This window comes from Notamacropus eugenii, chromosome 2 (assembly GCF_028372415.1).
Source record: "Notamacropus eugenii isolate mMacEug1 chromosome 2, mMacEug1.pri_v2, whole genome shotgun sequence".
NCBI classification, from domain to species: domain Eukaryota; kingdom Metazoa; phylum Chordata; class Mammalia; order Diprotodontia; family Macropodidae; genus Notamacropus; species Notamacropus eugenii.
The window spans coordinates 341921633-341937317 of record NC_092873.1 but is presented as its reverse complement, the minus strand read 5'-3'; the positions used below and the strand labels follow the sequence as shown (position 1 = coordinate 341937317).

At 47.5% G+C, this 15685-nt stretch overlaps 2 protein-coding genes across 8 annotated transcripts in view; one reads left to right on the top strand and one right to left on the bottom strand.

Annotated features, from left to right (window-relative positions):
• The first annotated feature begins 2627 nt into the window (after positions 1–2627).
• Positions 2628–6639, top strand: GALK1 (galactokinase 1). Of its 2 annotated transcripts, none has more exons than XM_072645724.1 (8): positions 2628–2993; positions 4280–4469; positions 4757–4876; positions 5137–5272; positions 5456–5637; positions 5930–6080; positions 6195–6357; positions 6436–6639. In XM_072645724.1, the coding sequence occupies exons 1-8, from the start codon at positions 2829–2831 to the stop codon at positions 6505–6507; spliced, it is 1179 nt and encodes a 392-aa protein (XP_072501825.1). In that variant the 5' UTR covers positions 2628–2828; the 3' UTR covers positions 6508–6639. The 2 variants fall into 2 exon arrangements, with proteins under 2 accessions (XP_072501825.1, XP_072501824.1); XM_072645723.1 differs by having other exon boundaries at positions 4754–4876.
• A 117-nt stretch (positions 6640–6756) lies between these two features.
• The window catches only part of ITGB4 (integrin subunit beta 4), a 45629-nt gene continuing 36700 nt past the window's right edge, over positions 6757–15685 (bottom strand). For 2 of the 6 annotated variants that reach the window (XM_072645718.1, XM_072645717.1), the window contains exons 29-41: positions 15423–15603; positions 14415–14552; positions 13379–13561; positions 13155–13286; positions 11658–11858; positions 10503–10733; positions 10150–10305; positions 9490–9639; positions 8240–8428; positions 7898–8050; positions 7559–7723; positions 7354–7470; positions 6757–7211 (exon numbers count right to left, since the gene is read on the bottom strand). In XM_072645718.1, the coding sequence (XP_072501819.1) occupies positions 7069–7211; positions 7354–7470; positions 7559–7723; positions 7898–8050; positions 8240–8428; positions 9490–9639; positions 10150–10305; positions 10503–10733; positions 11658–11858; positions 13155–13286; positions 13379–13561; positions 14415–14552; positions 15423–15603 (2139 nt within the window). In that variant the 3' untranslated portion in view covers positions 6757–7068. Of the gene's footprint in view, positions 7212–7353; positions 7471–7558; positions 7724–7897; positions 8051–8239; positions 8429–9489; positions 9640–10149; positions 10377–10502; positions 10734–11657; positions 11859–13154; positions 13287–13378; positions 13562–14414; positions 14553–15422; positions 15604–15685 lie in introns of those variants that run through there. The other 4 variants (XM_072645719.1, XM_072645720.1, XM_072645721.1 and 1 more) reach the window with 4 other exon arrangements.

Genomic DNA, 15685 nt, shown 5'->3' with positions numbered 1-15685 from the left:
GATTAAGTGGGGAGATTCAAGGAGGTTCCCAGAGTCTGTACTCCATCAAGAACAGAGATAATATTTGTAAAGCACTTAACATAGTGTCTGGAAGCTTTAATAAATGCCTATTCCTTGGAATTCAAAATGTAACAAAAATTTTTTTGAAAATACTTGTTTCCTTTCATCCTCAGTGCTGGAACCATGAACTTTGATCTAAACAACTCTGCCATCCTTTTAACTAAGTAAGGTCCCTTCTCTGGCCACCACTCTCTTTGACTGATCTCTCCCATTAGAATGTTTCTTAAGGCCAGGGACCCTCTTTGTTTTTGTATTTAATAATAATAATAGCTCACACATACATATAGTTTTTATATTCACATATATATTCTACTTATACATATAGGAATGCATATTCCTATACATAGATGTGTGTGTATATATATACACGTAGTTCCTATACATCCTGTATATTCCTATACAGATCATTCCTATGAGCATATAGGAACTATATCTACACACACATATATGTATGTATATATGTGTGTATAATTTGTGTTACTATATATGATGTCCCAAAAGTCTTAGTGCAGTTTTAAGTTTAAAATAGCAGTAAGACTTTTGGGACACCCAGTACATGATTGTACTGGGTGATGCGATTTGGGGTGGTTGGGAACCCTAAAATATCAGGAAACAGGGCAGCCATCTGGAATGAATTCACAGCACTCAAATCCTTTTCCAGTCAAGTGACAAGGTTTATTCTAAGGCCAATAGAATTGGGCTGGGTTCCACAGGAACCCTGCTATTTAATGGGGGTGCTTATATACAAGAGGGACATTGAAAGCCTCTGGACAGGATTTTTTTTTTAAGGAAGTAATCTGTGTTACTAATATACTGAAAGTCATGTGCACTATAAATTAACCTACTTTCCTACTCATTAATCTAGCCATGAACTATTACAACCTCATGTATGATATTAGTCATGTATAAATATTATCCCCATTTTTCAGCTGAAGAAATTGAGGCTTAAAGGAATCAAATGACTTACCTAAGAACATGATCAATAAGTGGAATAGATATCTGTCTTCTACAAACAGGAACCACGTAGTGTTAGCGCTTCTTTGCTAATATTGCTACTTTAAGTTCCCAGGAGAGGTATTAATAATGTATAAGGTAAAATTACAAAGTAATTACTAGAATTTAATAAGTTATTTTGCTGAATCACTAAAAATATTGATAGTAGATGGAGAGCTAGCCTTCACAGCTAGAGAAACCTGGGTTCATATCCTGCACCTTGACGTGCACCGATTGAGTCACCCCAACAGAGCTCTACCCAGCCTTGTAATTGCAGAGAAGATGCCAATCTGCTCCCTACATCATTAAAATCTGAAGTTGAGTCTTTATCTCTGTATTACAGTGAAAGAGATTTTATCTAGTAGAAAAAAAAAGGTCTGAGGTCCCATAGACATCCTAGCGTTCTGGTGTGATCATGAGGTTTTTTATATTATTACCATTGATTTTTATTTTATTTTTTTACATTTTCACCTTAGTCATGTTGCATAGGAGAATTAAAACGAATGGGAGAAACCATAAAGCAAAACAACAACAAAAAACAAACCATAATACAAAAGAAAATGGTCTACTTCATTCTGCGATCCAGTTCCATGGCTCTCTCTGGATGTAGAAGGCGTTTTGCCTCGAGTCCGTTGGCAATTTTTTAGGACCTTGCATCGCTATGAAAGACTAAGTCTACCAGAAAATTTCCTCCCACACTGTGGTTGTTGCGGTGTAGGTATCTGGACAGAATTAAGGCTACTAAGTAGCCAGAGATGGGCGAGGTGCAACTGTGAAAGGAATATCAAGCAGGCTAATTAGGTGATCTTGGTGGGCTCAGGTTGCTTTGGGTTGCCTGTGATCTGGGCTGCGGAACTGTATGGAAAAGTTCAGGGACTGGGTTGCTTTCAAAGACATGGTCTTTATCTTTGAGGGGTTCAGGTCCCAGCACCCCATCAGAGGGTTGTACAACTTATCTTTTATTCTTGTGTTAATATATAGGAGGACTTTTGGGATACACAGTACATCTTTTATACTTGCGTCGTTATATAGGATGGTTTTTGGTACACCCTGTATATCACGGATATATTATTAGAGATGACTCATCTCCATTGACTTTATCTTTAACTGTGTTGATTTTGCTTGTTGTCAACCCCATATTTTGCACGCCTCCCTCCTCCCTTTCGGGGAGCCCAGCAGACGTTCCCTTGAACTCATAGCGGCTGATGGCCCGCCTCTTCCCCCAGCCAGACTCTCCTCTCCGCAGAGGAAACTAGACCTACCCGCCGCCCCGACACTCTACGTTTGCAAAAGGGAAGACTAGAGGGAGGAGTAATTTTCAGGGCGAAAGGAGGCAAGCCCGGGGCTTTCCTCTCCCGGGGCCTCAGCTCCCTCCTCGGTCAAATAAGGGGACCGGACCAGATGGTTTGCGGGGTCCCTTCTAGCTCTGCATCTGAGGACCGCCCCACCAACAAGGTTACAGTAGCCCACAGGGAGCCGGGCAGCGGCACCGCAGCCACGCAAGCACGCGCTTGGCCGCACGTCCGCCCCGTGGCCCGAGGGGAGAAACTGGGCGGAATTCGATTCGGGGGGAGGAGCGTGAGGCGCCGGACCCATAGAAGACCGGAGCTTCGAAAGGTTCTGAAGCGGGAGCGTAGCGGGCGGGGCTGGTGCGTCCGGGGCCGGACCGGCTAGTGAGCGTCCTGCGCTAGGCTCCTCCCCCGAGCATGCCAGCGTGATTGGGGTGGCCTTCGCGGCCCCCTCAGTCTGCGTCTCAGCGCGGTAGGCAGAGCACCATGTCTGCGCCCCTGGAGCCTGAGGTCGGGGCGCTCTTGGAAGAAGCCCAGAGGGCCTTCCGCAAGGAGTTTGGGTCCGAACCCACCCTGGCAGTGTCTGCCCCCGGCCGAGTCAACCTGATCGGAGAGCACACGGACTACAACGATGGCCTGGTGCTGCCCATGGTGAGGGTCCCGGAGCTGGGGGAGCGTGGGTGGAGGAATCGTCCCCTCCACTCTTGTTCGCCTTTCTGTTCAAGTTTCTTAGGGGGAAGCTGCCGCACCCTGTGACTGTAGCAAGGGAATGCGCTTCTTGTGCGCGTCTGGAGAGGATTGTTCTGCGTACAGTGCTGGTGCCTTTGGGGACTCCTGGGCTTGGGGGTGAGGGCCAGCTGGGCGAGTAGCCGAGCTGTTTTGGGATTGTGGCTTCCTCCCACGTCACTGGGAAGGGAGAAGAGGGATTTTCTGGGGAAATAGACTTTTGCTGGGAGAAAATGTGACCTGGTTGCCGCTCCTGCCCCTCCGAGTCCCATGCTTTCAGTGCATCCTCCTGGGTTGCCTGCCCAGGGGAATATAGGTAGTGTTTCCAAAAATCTGGAGCTCGTTTTGGAGAGAATAGCATGAAATTCCTTCTGCCACCTGACGGACACCCTGAGGTCCTTATACTCTAGAATAGGTGGGGAACCTTCGGTTTCAGAGTCTTGTGGCCCCTCCAGCTCGTCAAGTGCGGCGCATTGACTGAATCTAAACTTCACGGAGTAAGTTTGGATTTAGTCAAAGGGCGTACTTGAGGACCTAAAGGACCACTTGTGGTCTCGAGACCGCAGAATAAGATAAAATTTAAAGCCGAAAGGGACTTGAGAGCTTCTAGCTTGAGGCCATTCTTTTTCCTGAGGCTCTGAGGTCTCTGACTTAAGTAGTTCTTGCATAGCCCTAGGACAGGAATGGGGAATTCAAGGCTTCAGATTCCTCACCACCTAGGAAGCGTTCCTAAACCCAGGCCTTTTCTGCAGCCCTGTATTGCTGTTTAAAAGGCAGATGTTTAGGTTCAAGGTTACCCTATCCATTCAAATGATCTGGGCCACTTTGCTGTCGTCTTTCCTCTGAACTCTTCCCCTTTACTGCACTGGGAGCCCCTGCTTCATGGGGCAGAGTCCAGTCCTGTGTTTGTTGTATCAGTTGTCCTGATCCCTGAAGACCCAGGAGGGTTGGGGGCAGGGGAGGTGTTGAGTCCCTAGTACCAGTTCAGTGCTGACAATTTTCTGGAGATCAGCTCCCCCCCCAACCCCAATCAAGTGGCTATAGAGATCAGTTCCCATTTCAGAGTCCAGGGAACCCAGTTTGGGAAGGGGAGTTCAAGACCTCAACTTCCTGGATTATCTGTTCCTGGCATTCTCCCAATTTTTAAATATTCAGGAAGGTCCTAGTATTTACCATAGGGTAAGACCTTTATATTCTTTCTCCTTTACCAGGCTTTGGAGCTGGTGACAGTGCTGGTAGGAGTTCCACGGTTGGATGGCCTCATCTCTCTTGTAACAACTTCGGAGTATGCTGATGAGCCAAGGCGGGTAGAGTTCCCACTACCTACTGCAGATCAGCCTCTGGAACCTGGGATGCCTCGTTGGGCCAACTATGTGAAGGGGGTGATACAGCATTATCCAGGTATGTGATTGAGAGGAAGAAAGGAGAAGGGGTCCCTCTGGATATTAACTATATTCTTTGGGAACTGATGGATGAGACACAGTTTATAATGCACCTAGGCAGGGGGAGGGGGGGGCAACTTTCCTGGATGCCAGGCTACCCTATTCCTCTAGGGATGTAAATCACAATAGTTCTTTTACATGCCAGCCACTACTAGTACCTAATGAAGTCTCACCTTTGACTTCTTGGACCTACGTATCCTCATCTCACAGCCCCCTAATTCTTTCCCCCAATTTTTTCCCTAGCAGCTTCTCCCCTCCCTGGCTTCAGTGCAGTGGTGACCAGTTCAGTGCCACTGGGTGGTGGCCTGTCCAGTTCTGCATCCCTGGAAGTGGCAACTTATACATTCTTGCAGCAGCTTTGTCCAGGTACCTTGCCCGGCTTCCCTGCCCTTTCCCATAGGAACCCCTAATTACTGGAGAAACTTTATTCTTACCTTGGCTTAAGGGAGGGAGTTAGGAATCTTTCCCTAAGCCCCCCACCTTGGGACTGACTCCTCCCTTTATACCCTTCTTACAGCCTTTCTACCCTGTACTAAATAAAGGACTCCGAGGGCAACCTCCTTCTTTGCTCCCTTGTTGCCTACTTAGCCCCAGTTCTCTCCCTACACCCCATCTATGTGCCATAGACTCTGTGGCAGCAGTCATGCGTGCTCAGGTGTGTCAGCAGGCAGAGCACAGCTTTGCAGGGGTGCCCTGTGGCATCATGGACCAGCTCATCTCACTGTTCGGGCAGAAGGGCCACGCACTGCTCATTGATTGCAGGTCAGGGAATTTGTTCCTCTTTTACACTCTGTATTCCTGGCTTCTTTGCTCCTTCTGTCATCCTGGTGTTCTCACCTGGCCCAGAAAGGGCTTAAGGGTGACCTTTTCCTGTGCCTCTAGGGGTGGATGGTGTCCATTAAATGACTTAAGATGATGATCTTTGGTCTTTTTTTCTGTCCCCAGGTCCCTAGAGACATGCCCGGTGCCCTTGTCAGACCCAGGTGTAGCTGTGCTCATTACCAACTCCAATGTCCGTCACTCACTTGGTTCTAGTGAGTACCCTATACGGCGGCGTCAGTGTGAATCAGCTGCCAAGGCACTGGGCAAGAAGAGTTTGCGAGAAGTAGACATGAAAGATCTAGAGGGTGAGGGATTGGTAATAATTGTCAGGGTGATGGGCAGAGAGTGAGAGAGACAGTGTGTGTCTGTGTGTGTGTCTCACTATCCTGGAGTCTTTTGCATGACCTTCCCTCCTGATCACCACTTACTACCAAACCTAGTAATCCTGACACCTACCCAGAAGCCCTTGCCATAATCTCCACTCAGACATCCAAGAGCAAGATTGGTTGTTTTCTTTCCTGTGGACATGCTCCTTCCTCAGGGTACTACACTCCCACCCTAGCATGTCAGGCATTGCTGAGACCTGTTTTCTTTTAGCCCGGAAGGAGCTGCTGACCAAGGAGGAATTCCGGCGGGCACGGCATGTTGTGGGGGAGATTCAGCGCACATCTGAGGCTGCAGCTGCTCTGAGCACAAGTAACTATAAAACTTTTGGCCGACTCATGGTGGAAAGCCACAACTCCCTCAGGTAGGACTGGTTGTCTTCCCACCTCTACGTGTACCTACCACAACAGATGTCCCCTGAGCCTGGGCTTTTCCTGGCTTCTTCCCCAAACCTTATATAACCTTGTGGTTTGTCCAGGGATGACTATGAGGTGAGCTGCCCTGAGTTGGATCAGCTGGTGACACTGGCCCTCTCTGTGTCTGGTGTATACGGCAGTCGCATGACTGGAGGGGGCTTTGGTGGCTGTACGGTCACCCTCCTGGAGGCAGATGCAGCAACCAGAGTCATGAAGCATATCCAGGTAGGTTGCCATTTGGGGATAGGCAGAGTGAAGAAGGGGGTTCTGGGTCCTTGTACTCAGAGCCTTTTTCTTCCACAGGATCAATACAAAGGGACCGCCACCTTCTACCTCTCGAAAGCAGCTGATGGGGCCAAGGTGCAGCCTTTGTGAAGAGTCATTGTGGAGAGAAGTACAAGCTGGATACCTCATACCTGGAAGGACCTTCCCCTGGGTGGGCAATGGACCATGATGGGGGAAGCTATCTGTTTATGAGTGATTAAATAAAAATTTCTACAGTTTTGAGTATTTGTATTCTGGGAAAGCAATTCAGGGACAGGAGAGGGCATGCCATCAAAGATGGTACGGGGCTGGGGGCTGGCATAATGTTGGGTCCTGGAGGCATGGAGATGAAAGAACCAATTGGTAGCAAAAACATTTATTCTTAAGTGGCAAGACGAAGATTAGAAGCCCCCCTCCCTGCTTCCATGTTCTGCAGCTCTTTGGTTACAAATTGGGTTTGGAGCTAGAGGACAGGCTAGCTTCTGGGATAGCGTTTCCACCAACTGAACCCTCCCTCATTCCCCTCTGCCTCCCAATGATTCTGTCCCCCCACTTTGCCCCCTTGGAGATAAGCAGAGTTGAGTTGGCAAAGAGTAATGGAAGGAAACACAGGCTGAATTAGGGGAAAGAAGAAAGGTTGTAGGGTAAGGTGTGCTGGTGCTTGTGAGACTCTCATGTATGGGAGAATTGGTGTTCCAGCTGCTTGGTTAAGGTCCCACTAGACGTCATTGTTCGGCTCACAAATTCCTGAGTAGTCACATGGCGAGTGATGGAGCTACCAGCCTCTAGCTGCTGGGTCTCTAGGGCCAGTCCATCTGCAGGGATAAGCAGAATGGAGGCATGTTATAGGAGCCTTTCACTTGTAGCTCACTTCATCCCCATAAAACGTAATTAGTGCCAGAAAGGACTGGTCCAAGCCCAGCCAGGACCACTCTTCCTACAACTACCAAGCCTCACCTGGTAAGAACGGCTTCGTGACTGTGGAGTGGGTTGTTGTGGTAACGCTGGTGTACCCTCTGGGAAATTGAGATGTCTGTTGCTGAAGTGCAAGGTGTCCCGGTTGTGGAAAGGGACCTGGAACAGGGGGGAGGTCATGGGAGTGTTAAGAGGTCATTCAGGGGCTTGACAGAAAGGTGAGGCTGAAGCAGGGTTTTTGACCTACCTCCATCTTGAGATTCAATGGTGATGATACCCTCACGCTCTGGTCCAAAACCTTGTGTGGTCTTTGCCTGGACTTTGAATTTGTAAGGCACATTCTCACTCAGACCTGGCACTGTCAGCCGGTTCTCCAGGCTGTCGCCATCTACCTGGAAGGTAGTGGATGGACCTGAAGGGAGATGTGGGTCAAGAGAAAGGTTAGAAGCTCCAATACTTCCTAGATGTCTCCTCTCTGTCCTCCCTCTCCTATTCCCACTTTCTAAGGTCCCTCCATTTTTTCTTGTAGAAATTATAGGTCTAGATAAAGTGGAGATCCCTGGGTTTGGGAGCCACGGGCCACTACCTCCTTGGGCCATCTCACAGGTCACCAGGTACCCCAGAATGTCCCCGTTGGGCCGGCGAGGTCGTTCCCAGCTCATCTGCAGTGAGTCCGGACTCAGGGCCGTGAACACCAAGGGACCTGGGGCACTAGGAGTGCTCAGAGTAAAGGCTGAACCTGAGAAAATAGTGGGATGCGGGTGAGATTCAATCAATAAATGTTACATGCCAGGTACTGTGCTAAGTTCAAGAGAGGAGTAAGGGAGAGAGGAAATGAGAGGGGGTCCTCCTCTTGCATCATGTTCAGTCAAGCTCAATTTTGTTTCTCAGGCAAGAATTGAGTTGGCGACAGGAAGGTTGGTCTCACCTGGCAGAGGACAGAGTGGGCTTTGGGGGTGCACCTGAGACTCGATGGTGATGACACCCTCACGCTCGGGACCCCAGCCTTCCTGGCTCTGTGCACGGACACGGAAGACATAGGAGTGATTAGGCAGGAGATCTTCCACCACTACAGAGGTCTGGTGAGGGTCGGGAATGTGTAGTCTATGTAGCTCACCTTTGGGAGGAAATGAACAAAGGGAAGTGGGTCACCACCATACCTTGGAGTTCAAGATCAAGCACTGGAATGTTTTTTTCCCTAGTTGTCATATTCACTTTGTGACATGCTGCCTCAAAGATGGCACCCAAGGGCCTCCATGGACCAGCTGGAGGGTTGGGTGGGAATAGACCCAAGGAAGGCCTTTGAAATGCAAAGGAGAGAAAAAGGGAAAGAATAGGACCAGAATAGGGGAAGGAAGACCAGGAACAGGTGAAAGTAGGAAGTAGGAATGCTTTGGGGAATATTTAGAGAACTTTTTCGGGAATTTGCAAATGGAGAATTTCAATCTTCCCATAAATTCCTATGTTTAGTTCTGGGGCAGGGGTGGGGAACCTGCTTCCTCGATGCCAGACTTCTAGGTCCTTGGGTTCAGCCTTTGACTGAGGCCAAGTTTGACAGAACAAATCCTTTTATTAAGGGGATTTGTTCTGTGAAGTTTGGATTCAGTCAAAGGGCTGCACTTGAGGACCTAGAGGGCCAAATGTGGTGTTGAGGCCACAGGTTCCTGAGGGCTTGGTAGAAAGAAAAGTAAGACCATGTATCCTCATCAGACCGTTGGGTTTCTTTTGTGGGTATTTGACTTCATTAAAACATCAAAAGACCCTGGTGGAGAAATAATGAGCTGATTTCGTTTTTGGCACACAGGCCTCAGGGCTATGCAGTGAGATTCTTAGAACTACGGAATCTCAATAATTAGCATTTCAGAAATGCCAGACCTGGAGTCAGTTAACACTTTCTTGGGCAGGAATTTTACTATCAAGGATTGGTGTCTTGAAAGTTTCTTTTCCTCACCTGACTTCAGCGCCTTTTGAACTTGAATAGGGATACTCCAGAAAGTCATTACTTGGCAACCTATGACCCAAATAGCCAGCCCTTTGAGCTGGAGTAGGAGCCATTAAGTTTAACCCCTCACCTCCCTTGGCACCAGCCTCACAAGCTGGGGGCCTGGCATGAAAATATTCCCATCCTGCTGGGTAGCTCTAGGAGCCTGAGAAGGTCCCATGGGGGTAACTCCTCACCTCCACTCAGCAATTGGTACTCCATGCTGTAGCCTTGCAGGGCTCGGTCACATTGTGGCTCCTGCCAGCTCACTTTCAGGGATGTGGGTCCAAGAGCTGAGAACACCAGGCGGGTGGGGGTATCAGGCACCCCAGAGGGCAGGTGGGATTCTGGAGGAAGGAAAGATTGCAGGTAGAAGGGAGAGGAGGCAGAGGGCTATAGCATTGACTGGAGAAGAGAGTTAAGTTTGGAATTAGCTTTCATGCCATGGTGGGTAAAGGTCCTGAAAACAAGTAACTCAGTCCTATACTAGTAACCTATGCCCTCAAGAGGAATATGCCAAGAGCCCTGTCAGCTATGCTGACCCCTCCCCTCTACTGAACTTTCCCACACAGGAACAAGCAGGTCTTAACTCTTCTTCCCTTTTCTTTCTGCAGCAAGGAAGTGTGTTCCCGCCCCCCGCCCCCCTACCCCCCCCTTCCTCCCCAGGAAAGAGATATCAGAGTGCATTAGAACCAAAGCACAAGCTGGGAGGTGAATGGTTAGCAGCTCTAGTGGGCCTAGCATGGAATCTGCAAATGGAATGGAGAATGATGAAGTGGTGATTGTTGGACTGGGCAGATGTGTAGATGAGGACAGGGCAGCCACTGCAATATGGAATAAAGCACCACAGGCTCTACCTGGGCCCCAGGTGTGTGCTGCTGGTTTGGCCAGGATTACAGAGTCCTGAAAACCACTGTACGAGTGGAAAACCTTCACCTGAACTCCATCCTTTGGCCCAGAAATCTGAGCCCCAGTATACCTGCTCCCCCCATCTTCTTGAATGGGAGGGAGGCCTAAGGTGGATAAAATGGAGAGAGTGAGAGGCTGGGGCAGCATCCGGCTGTTGTGTCAAGCCTGTGGAAATCTAGAAAGACAGGGTTAACAAAAGAACAGGGAGGTGCACAAATGAGTGCCACCTGAATTCAAATAAAACTGGTAGAAAGTCCCCTCCCTTTTTTCCCTAAGCCCCCATCAGTCATGGGTCACTCACCATAGGAAGAGACAGATGCCAGGGTAGAGTAGTCTCTGGGTAGGGTTGCTGAATGCTCTGTTCGAGTCAGGGAATGATAATCTTGGGTGAGAGTGGAGGAAGTGCTTAGTACTCGGTGTTGTGGGTGGGGGCTCAGGTGGGTGCCGTAGGCAGATGTAGTGGTAGTCATCCTGTGCAGTGAGTTAGCACTGCCTGGGAAAACGAAGTCCAGCCTCCCATTCAGTAAGTGCTCTGTGTGGGGAGTGGGGAATAGATAAGGGAATCAGGCTCCTAAGGTCAGAATGTGGAAAAGACTTCAGAAGCCACCTGGTCCAGCCCCACTCATTTTACTGATGAGCAAACTGAAGCCCAGAGGTCTTGCCCAACGGCACACAGATGGTCAGATGATAATCTGGCTCCAAGTTAGGGGGCTTTCCATTCCACATTGCCAAATTTCCCAGGTATAGCCCAACCTTTCACCCTGGTGAATTTAGGAGGTAAAAACCTCATCCCACCCCTAAATCTGATTCAGATAAGATTACTATTACTTGCCTTCTGGGCATGGGTGGATGGAGGGATAGGGAAAACAGAGAATCAGATGCCTAGGAGTTTTTGGCCCAAATTCAATTTCCCTGGGGGTGAGGCCCTTCTAATTTGACCCTGACCTCTCAGTAGAGCCCTATGGGGTCTGATTTATGTCAGTCTACAGATAAATTCTACCCTCATTGTGCCTACTTCCTGTCCCTTTGGCTAGCTCCTGAACCACTCCTTGAAGCCCCGGAAGGAAGAGTTTCATTGGCTTCCTGCTCCTTCTCAGTTCTAGAAGGGGGTTGGGACTTCTTTGCTTCTCAAGGCAGCAACTTCCAGGGAAGACATGCCAGCCTCTGCCTTGATAGCTCTAGGAACTAGGCTGATTCAGAGACCTTCTGAGATCATCTCCTCTCATGAGCCTCATTTTTGACCTTACCAAACGCCAGCTCTGTTCTGCCACCCTGAACATTTTTGCCATTCTCCTGCCAGGGTACATAGAGTAAACACACGTCTACCTATCTTTGGTGTGTATATGGGGAGCACTGCCAGCTGTGCCAGCTTGTCCATCAGGATATGATGTCAGGGGAAGAAAGGGTGGGGAAATCGTTTAAGGAGCAGAAGTGTGTGCCTGGCTTCCTCTGTCACCTTCTGGGGGATGGGGCGTCCCCCTTCGGGGAAGGCTGCCTCCTGGATTGCTATCATCTTGGGGCAGGATGAGCCCCTCAGCCTCAGAGGAGAGCCCGCTGCTGCTGGAAAGGCGGGGGATGAATTCTGGGGGCAGCTGCCACGTGATCTGCCGGAAATTCAGGTTCTCTCCTGGCAGTGGCTCGAACTTCCAGCAGGAGCCTTGGGAACAATGAAGGGGCAGGTTGGCACTGCCTCCTGGGGTGGAGATAAGTCTGGCTTGATAGGAGTGACAACCTGTAATTGCTTGTCAGGGCTGGGCCAAAACTAGCTGCCTGTGGTAGCTTGACAGCACTTAAGCCATTTGCCCATCATTTGGAACAAACCTGAACACTGAGGAAGTGCAAAGGGTTTCTACATCTAGTTGTTGATTTCAAGAGAAGTCACAGGAAGAAAAACAAAGAGCACCAAAGAGACTTCACAGGAGGAGGGTAAAAGCAGGTCAGATTGAAAGTATGTTTCCCTCAGTCTGGGACCAGAGTCCTGGAATGTTGTAGCTATAAGATTCAAGAAACAAGCCTAGGGAGGGAAAATTACATAACCAAGGTCATATAGCTTATTATTAGAGCTGGGACTTGAATTCATATCCCAAACTAGGGCTCTTCACCATCAAACCCCAGTCTCTTAAAATAGATCAGTGGCCTCCTTTGGCTCAAATCCCTCCCCATAAAGCTAAAGAATGTCTGTGGGGCCTCCTACAAGGCCAGAGGAAATCAACGGTGGTACTGCGCATTGATATTAGCACTTCATACTCTTAAAAATTTTTTAAAATCTATTATTTCCCATGATCCTCTCAAAAACCCATGATAGAAGTCAGACTAGGAGTTAGTGGTAGTGCCAAGAGTGGACTTTCTATGTGCCACACTTGGCAAGCAGCGGAAAGAAGGGACAAAAGAAAAGTGGAAAAGATAAAGGAAGAGCAAGAGTGTATATGGGGGGAAAGGAAGGATGGGGTACAATATCATGGAGAGCTGACTCAAGTCCTGCTTGGAGAATGACTCTGGCTGTAGCCATGGGACTCTCAGACCCCTCCCATCTAATGGTCTGGAGAAATATCTTTTGGTCAGTTGGAACTAGAGGTAAGTTAGGACTACCTGCCTGTTTTTCTGCCACTAAAGCAGGATAATTTTTGCTACGTCTACCTCAGACACTACTGCTTTGGCTATTGCTGATTCCGAGAGTGACAGGCAGATGTTCTCAATGAACGAGTCTCTAGAGACTCGTTCCAAGAGTCCCTTAAGGCTACATTGTGTGTTTCTCCATAAACATATAGCCTAGTATCCATTTACTTGATGGGACGCTCTGGTCCCATGACAATTCATGGAAGAGTGACAAAAAAACATGGGCACTGCCCTCCCCACTCCCTCCTTCTGGCATCAATCCTGCCCTTCTTTTCCAAGAGCTGTCCCCAACCAGAATTCTCCCCCTCCCCATCTTTGCCTTCCAAACTCAATGTACCTGTGTCATCAGAGACGCTGGGTCTCTGGCTGCTGGCAGGGGAGCGCAAGACGTCATCACTGTACATGAGGAAACTGTCATAGTCTTCCCCTCCTTGGGCATCTACGATGGGGATGTCTGGGATGATGGGGACTAGAAAGGGGAAGGGGAAGAAGTGAGCTGGGATTTATCCTACTGTTATTTCTTTCTCCCTCTTGGCCTTTCTACCCAGCCCAGATACTCACTGGACATAGGTCTTTTAGGTTGGGTAGCAAGATTGATAATGGCTTCTCTCTCTGGCCCCCAGCCTGCCCCATTGCGGGCCTTTACTGTGTATCGGTAGGGCTGTGATTCTCGAAGGTTCTCAATCAACAGTGTCCTCTTCTTGGGTGTATCCACCAGCACTTTTTTCATGGGCCCGATGGGTTCTGGGGCAAGAGAGAACATCATGCTTCATGGAATCTTGTCTTAGTTCTAAGACAGACTCACTGGGTGACCTCAAGCGAGTCATTTCAGCTCTTTGAGTATCCATTTCCCCTTGTACAGCAATGACTTTGCAAAAATACCTTCTTCCCTTTCCTTCCTATACCCTTGTGTTAACTGTCTTTCCTCATTAGAATGTAATGCTTATATTTCTATCCCCTGTGCTTAACATAGTGCTAGGTACATAATAAACATGTATGTATGTATGTATGTATCTATATCTATCTATCAAATTACCTATCTATCTATCTATCCAATCTGCATCTGTTTGTTTACCAGGAGTGTGAGGATAGAATTAAAGATCCAAAAATCCAATATAAATACAAGGTACATTTCATTAGTCACACTCAGTTTTTACTTGATACATCACTCATAGCACCTATAGAATTTCATACCAGCTTCCTTATGGTCTTTCCTCCCCTCTATGAATCCCACCCTTCCCTGCCCTAGTGTGGTTCAGTGTAACAGTTCCTGACTGTCAACTGCAGAGCCAATATATTGTAAACTTGTAAAAAAAAAAAAATCAGGGAACATGCTTCACTCCAACCCCTATAATTTCTGGATTATCAGTTGGTCAGGATTGATTGTAGTACTGTACCCTCCATATAGTAGAAAGTTAGAGATGCTGTTATTATACTCTGTTGAAGGTATAGCTTTTATCCCTGGCTTCTTTCCCTTTCTACTCATGCCCAAATGTGTCTTGCTGTCACCATCATTTTTCCTAAAGGGTCTTGGATACTAGAAACTGACACCACAAGTTTTTGTGGGATGGGGAGGGGTCACATAGAGAGTCCTTACTATTGTCTTCATTGACCAGTCCGTAGCAGACCTCATAGGCTGTGATCTCCCCGTTGGTCTCAGCTGGCTCAGCCCAGCTCAGCTGGGTGACAGTGGAGGAAACAACATTGAAGGCCAGACGTCCAGGTTCACTGGGGACTGTGGTTGATCAGAGTGGAGAGACAAGGGGAAAGCAATCAGTGGTGGGAAGAGAAGTGGGAGTCCTCAGGAGTCAAGAGGTCAGGAGAATGTGGTGAATGAGGAAAGGAGGGCTAGGGTAGGAAGACTCCTCTAGGAGCCATGGGAACGAGAATAGGAGGGATTTATCTTGCTTTGGGAAAAGACAGATAAGAAACAACCTTGGCAAAGAACTGGAAATTGCAGGCATATCCATCAATTGGGGAATGACTGAACAAGTTGTGGGATATGATTGTGATGGAATCCTATTGTGCTATAAGAAATGATGAGTTCAATGATCTTAGAAAAACATGGAAAGATCTACACAAAATAATGAAGAACAAAATGAGCAGAACCGAGAGAACAGTATATATAGTAACAAAAATATGGTTTTAAAAAGGACTTTGAGTGAATAAGTTATTTTGACTATTATAAATACCCAAATTAGCTATAAAGGACATATGAAGAAAGACACTACATTCAGAGAAAGAACTGATAAATAGAAGTATGTATAGAATAATTTTACATATATACATATAAATACATGTATACATATAGTATGTATTACATATGTATGTGTGTGTGTGTATATACCTGCTTATGTCTAATAGTGGCCATGTCTAGGGCTAGGGGGTGAGGAAGGAAAGAAAAAAAAGGAAAAAAAAGAAATTTACATGATAACTGTTGTATATTTAAAAGTTGTATATAGTAGATTTGCAGTTTAACGTGTAATCATCTTTTTTTATTATACTATGTTTTGGAAATGTTTATTTTATTCCATCAATTAAAAATAAAATAATTTTTTTAAAAAGAAGGAACAACATTAGAGCAGAGGGTCTGGGAAAGACTTACCTTCCTCATTGGTACGGCAGGATACCAGGGAGCTATAAGGCCCCTCACCCATTGGCCCGTAGGCACACACCTTCATCTCATAGTCACAGTATGGGTATAGGTTGGTGAGCTCCACGGAAGGTACTTTGCAATCAATGAACTGAGCCTCTGATTCAGGGTCACCCTGTATCCAGTATTTTACCTGTACCCGCAGGGAAAGATGTCAGAAAGAAAAGGACCCTCCCTTGGGTTATAATACATAGTGGTTTATGAACAATAAGCTG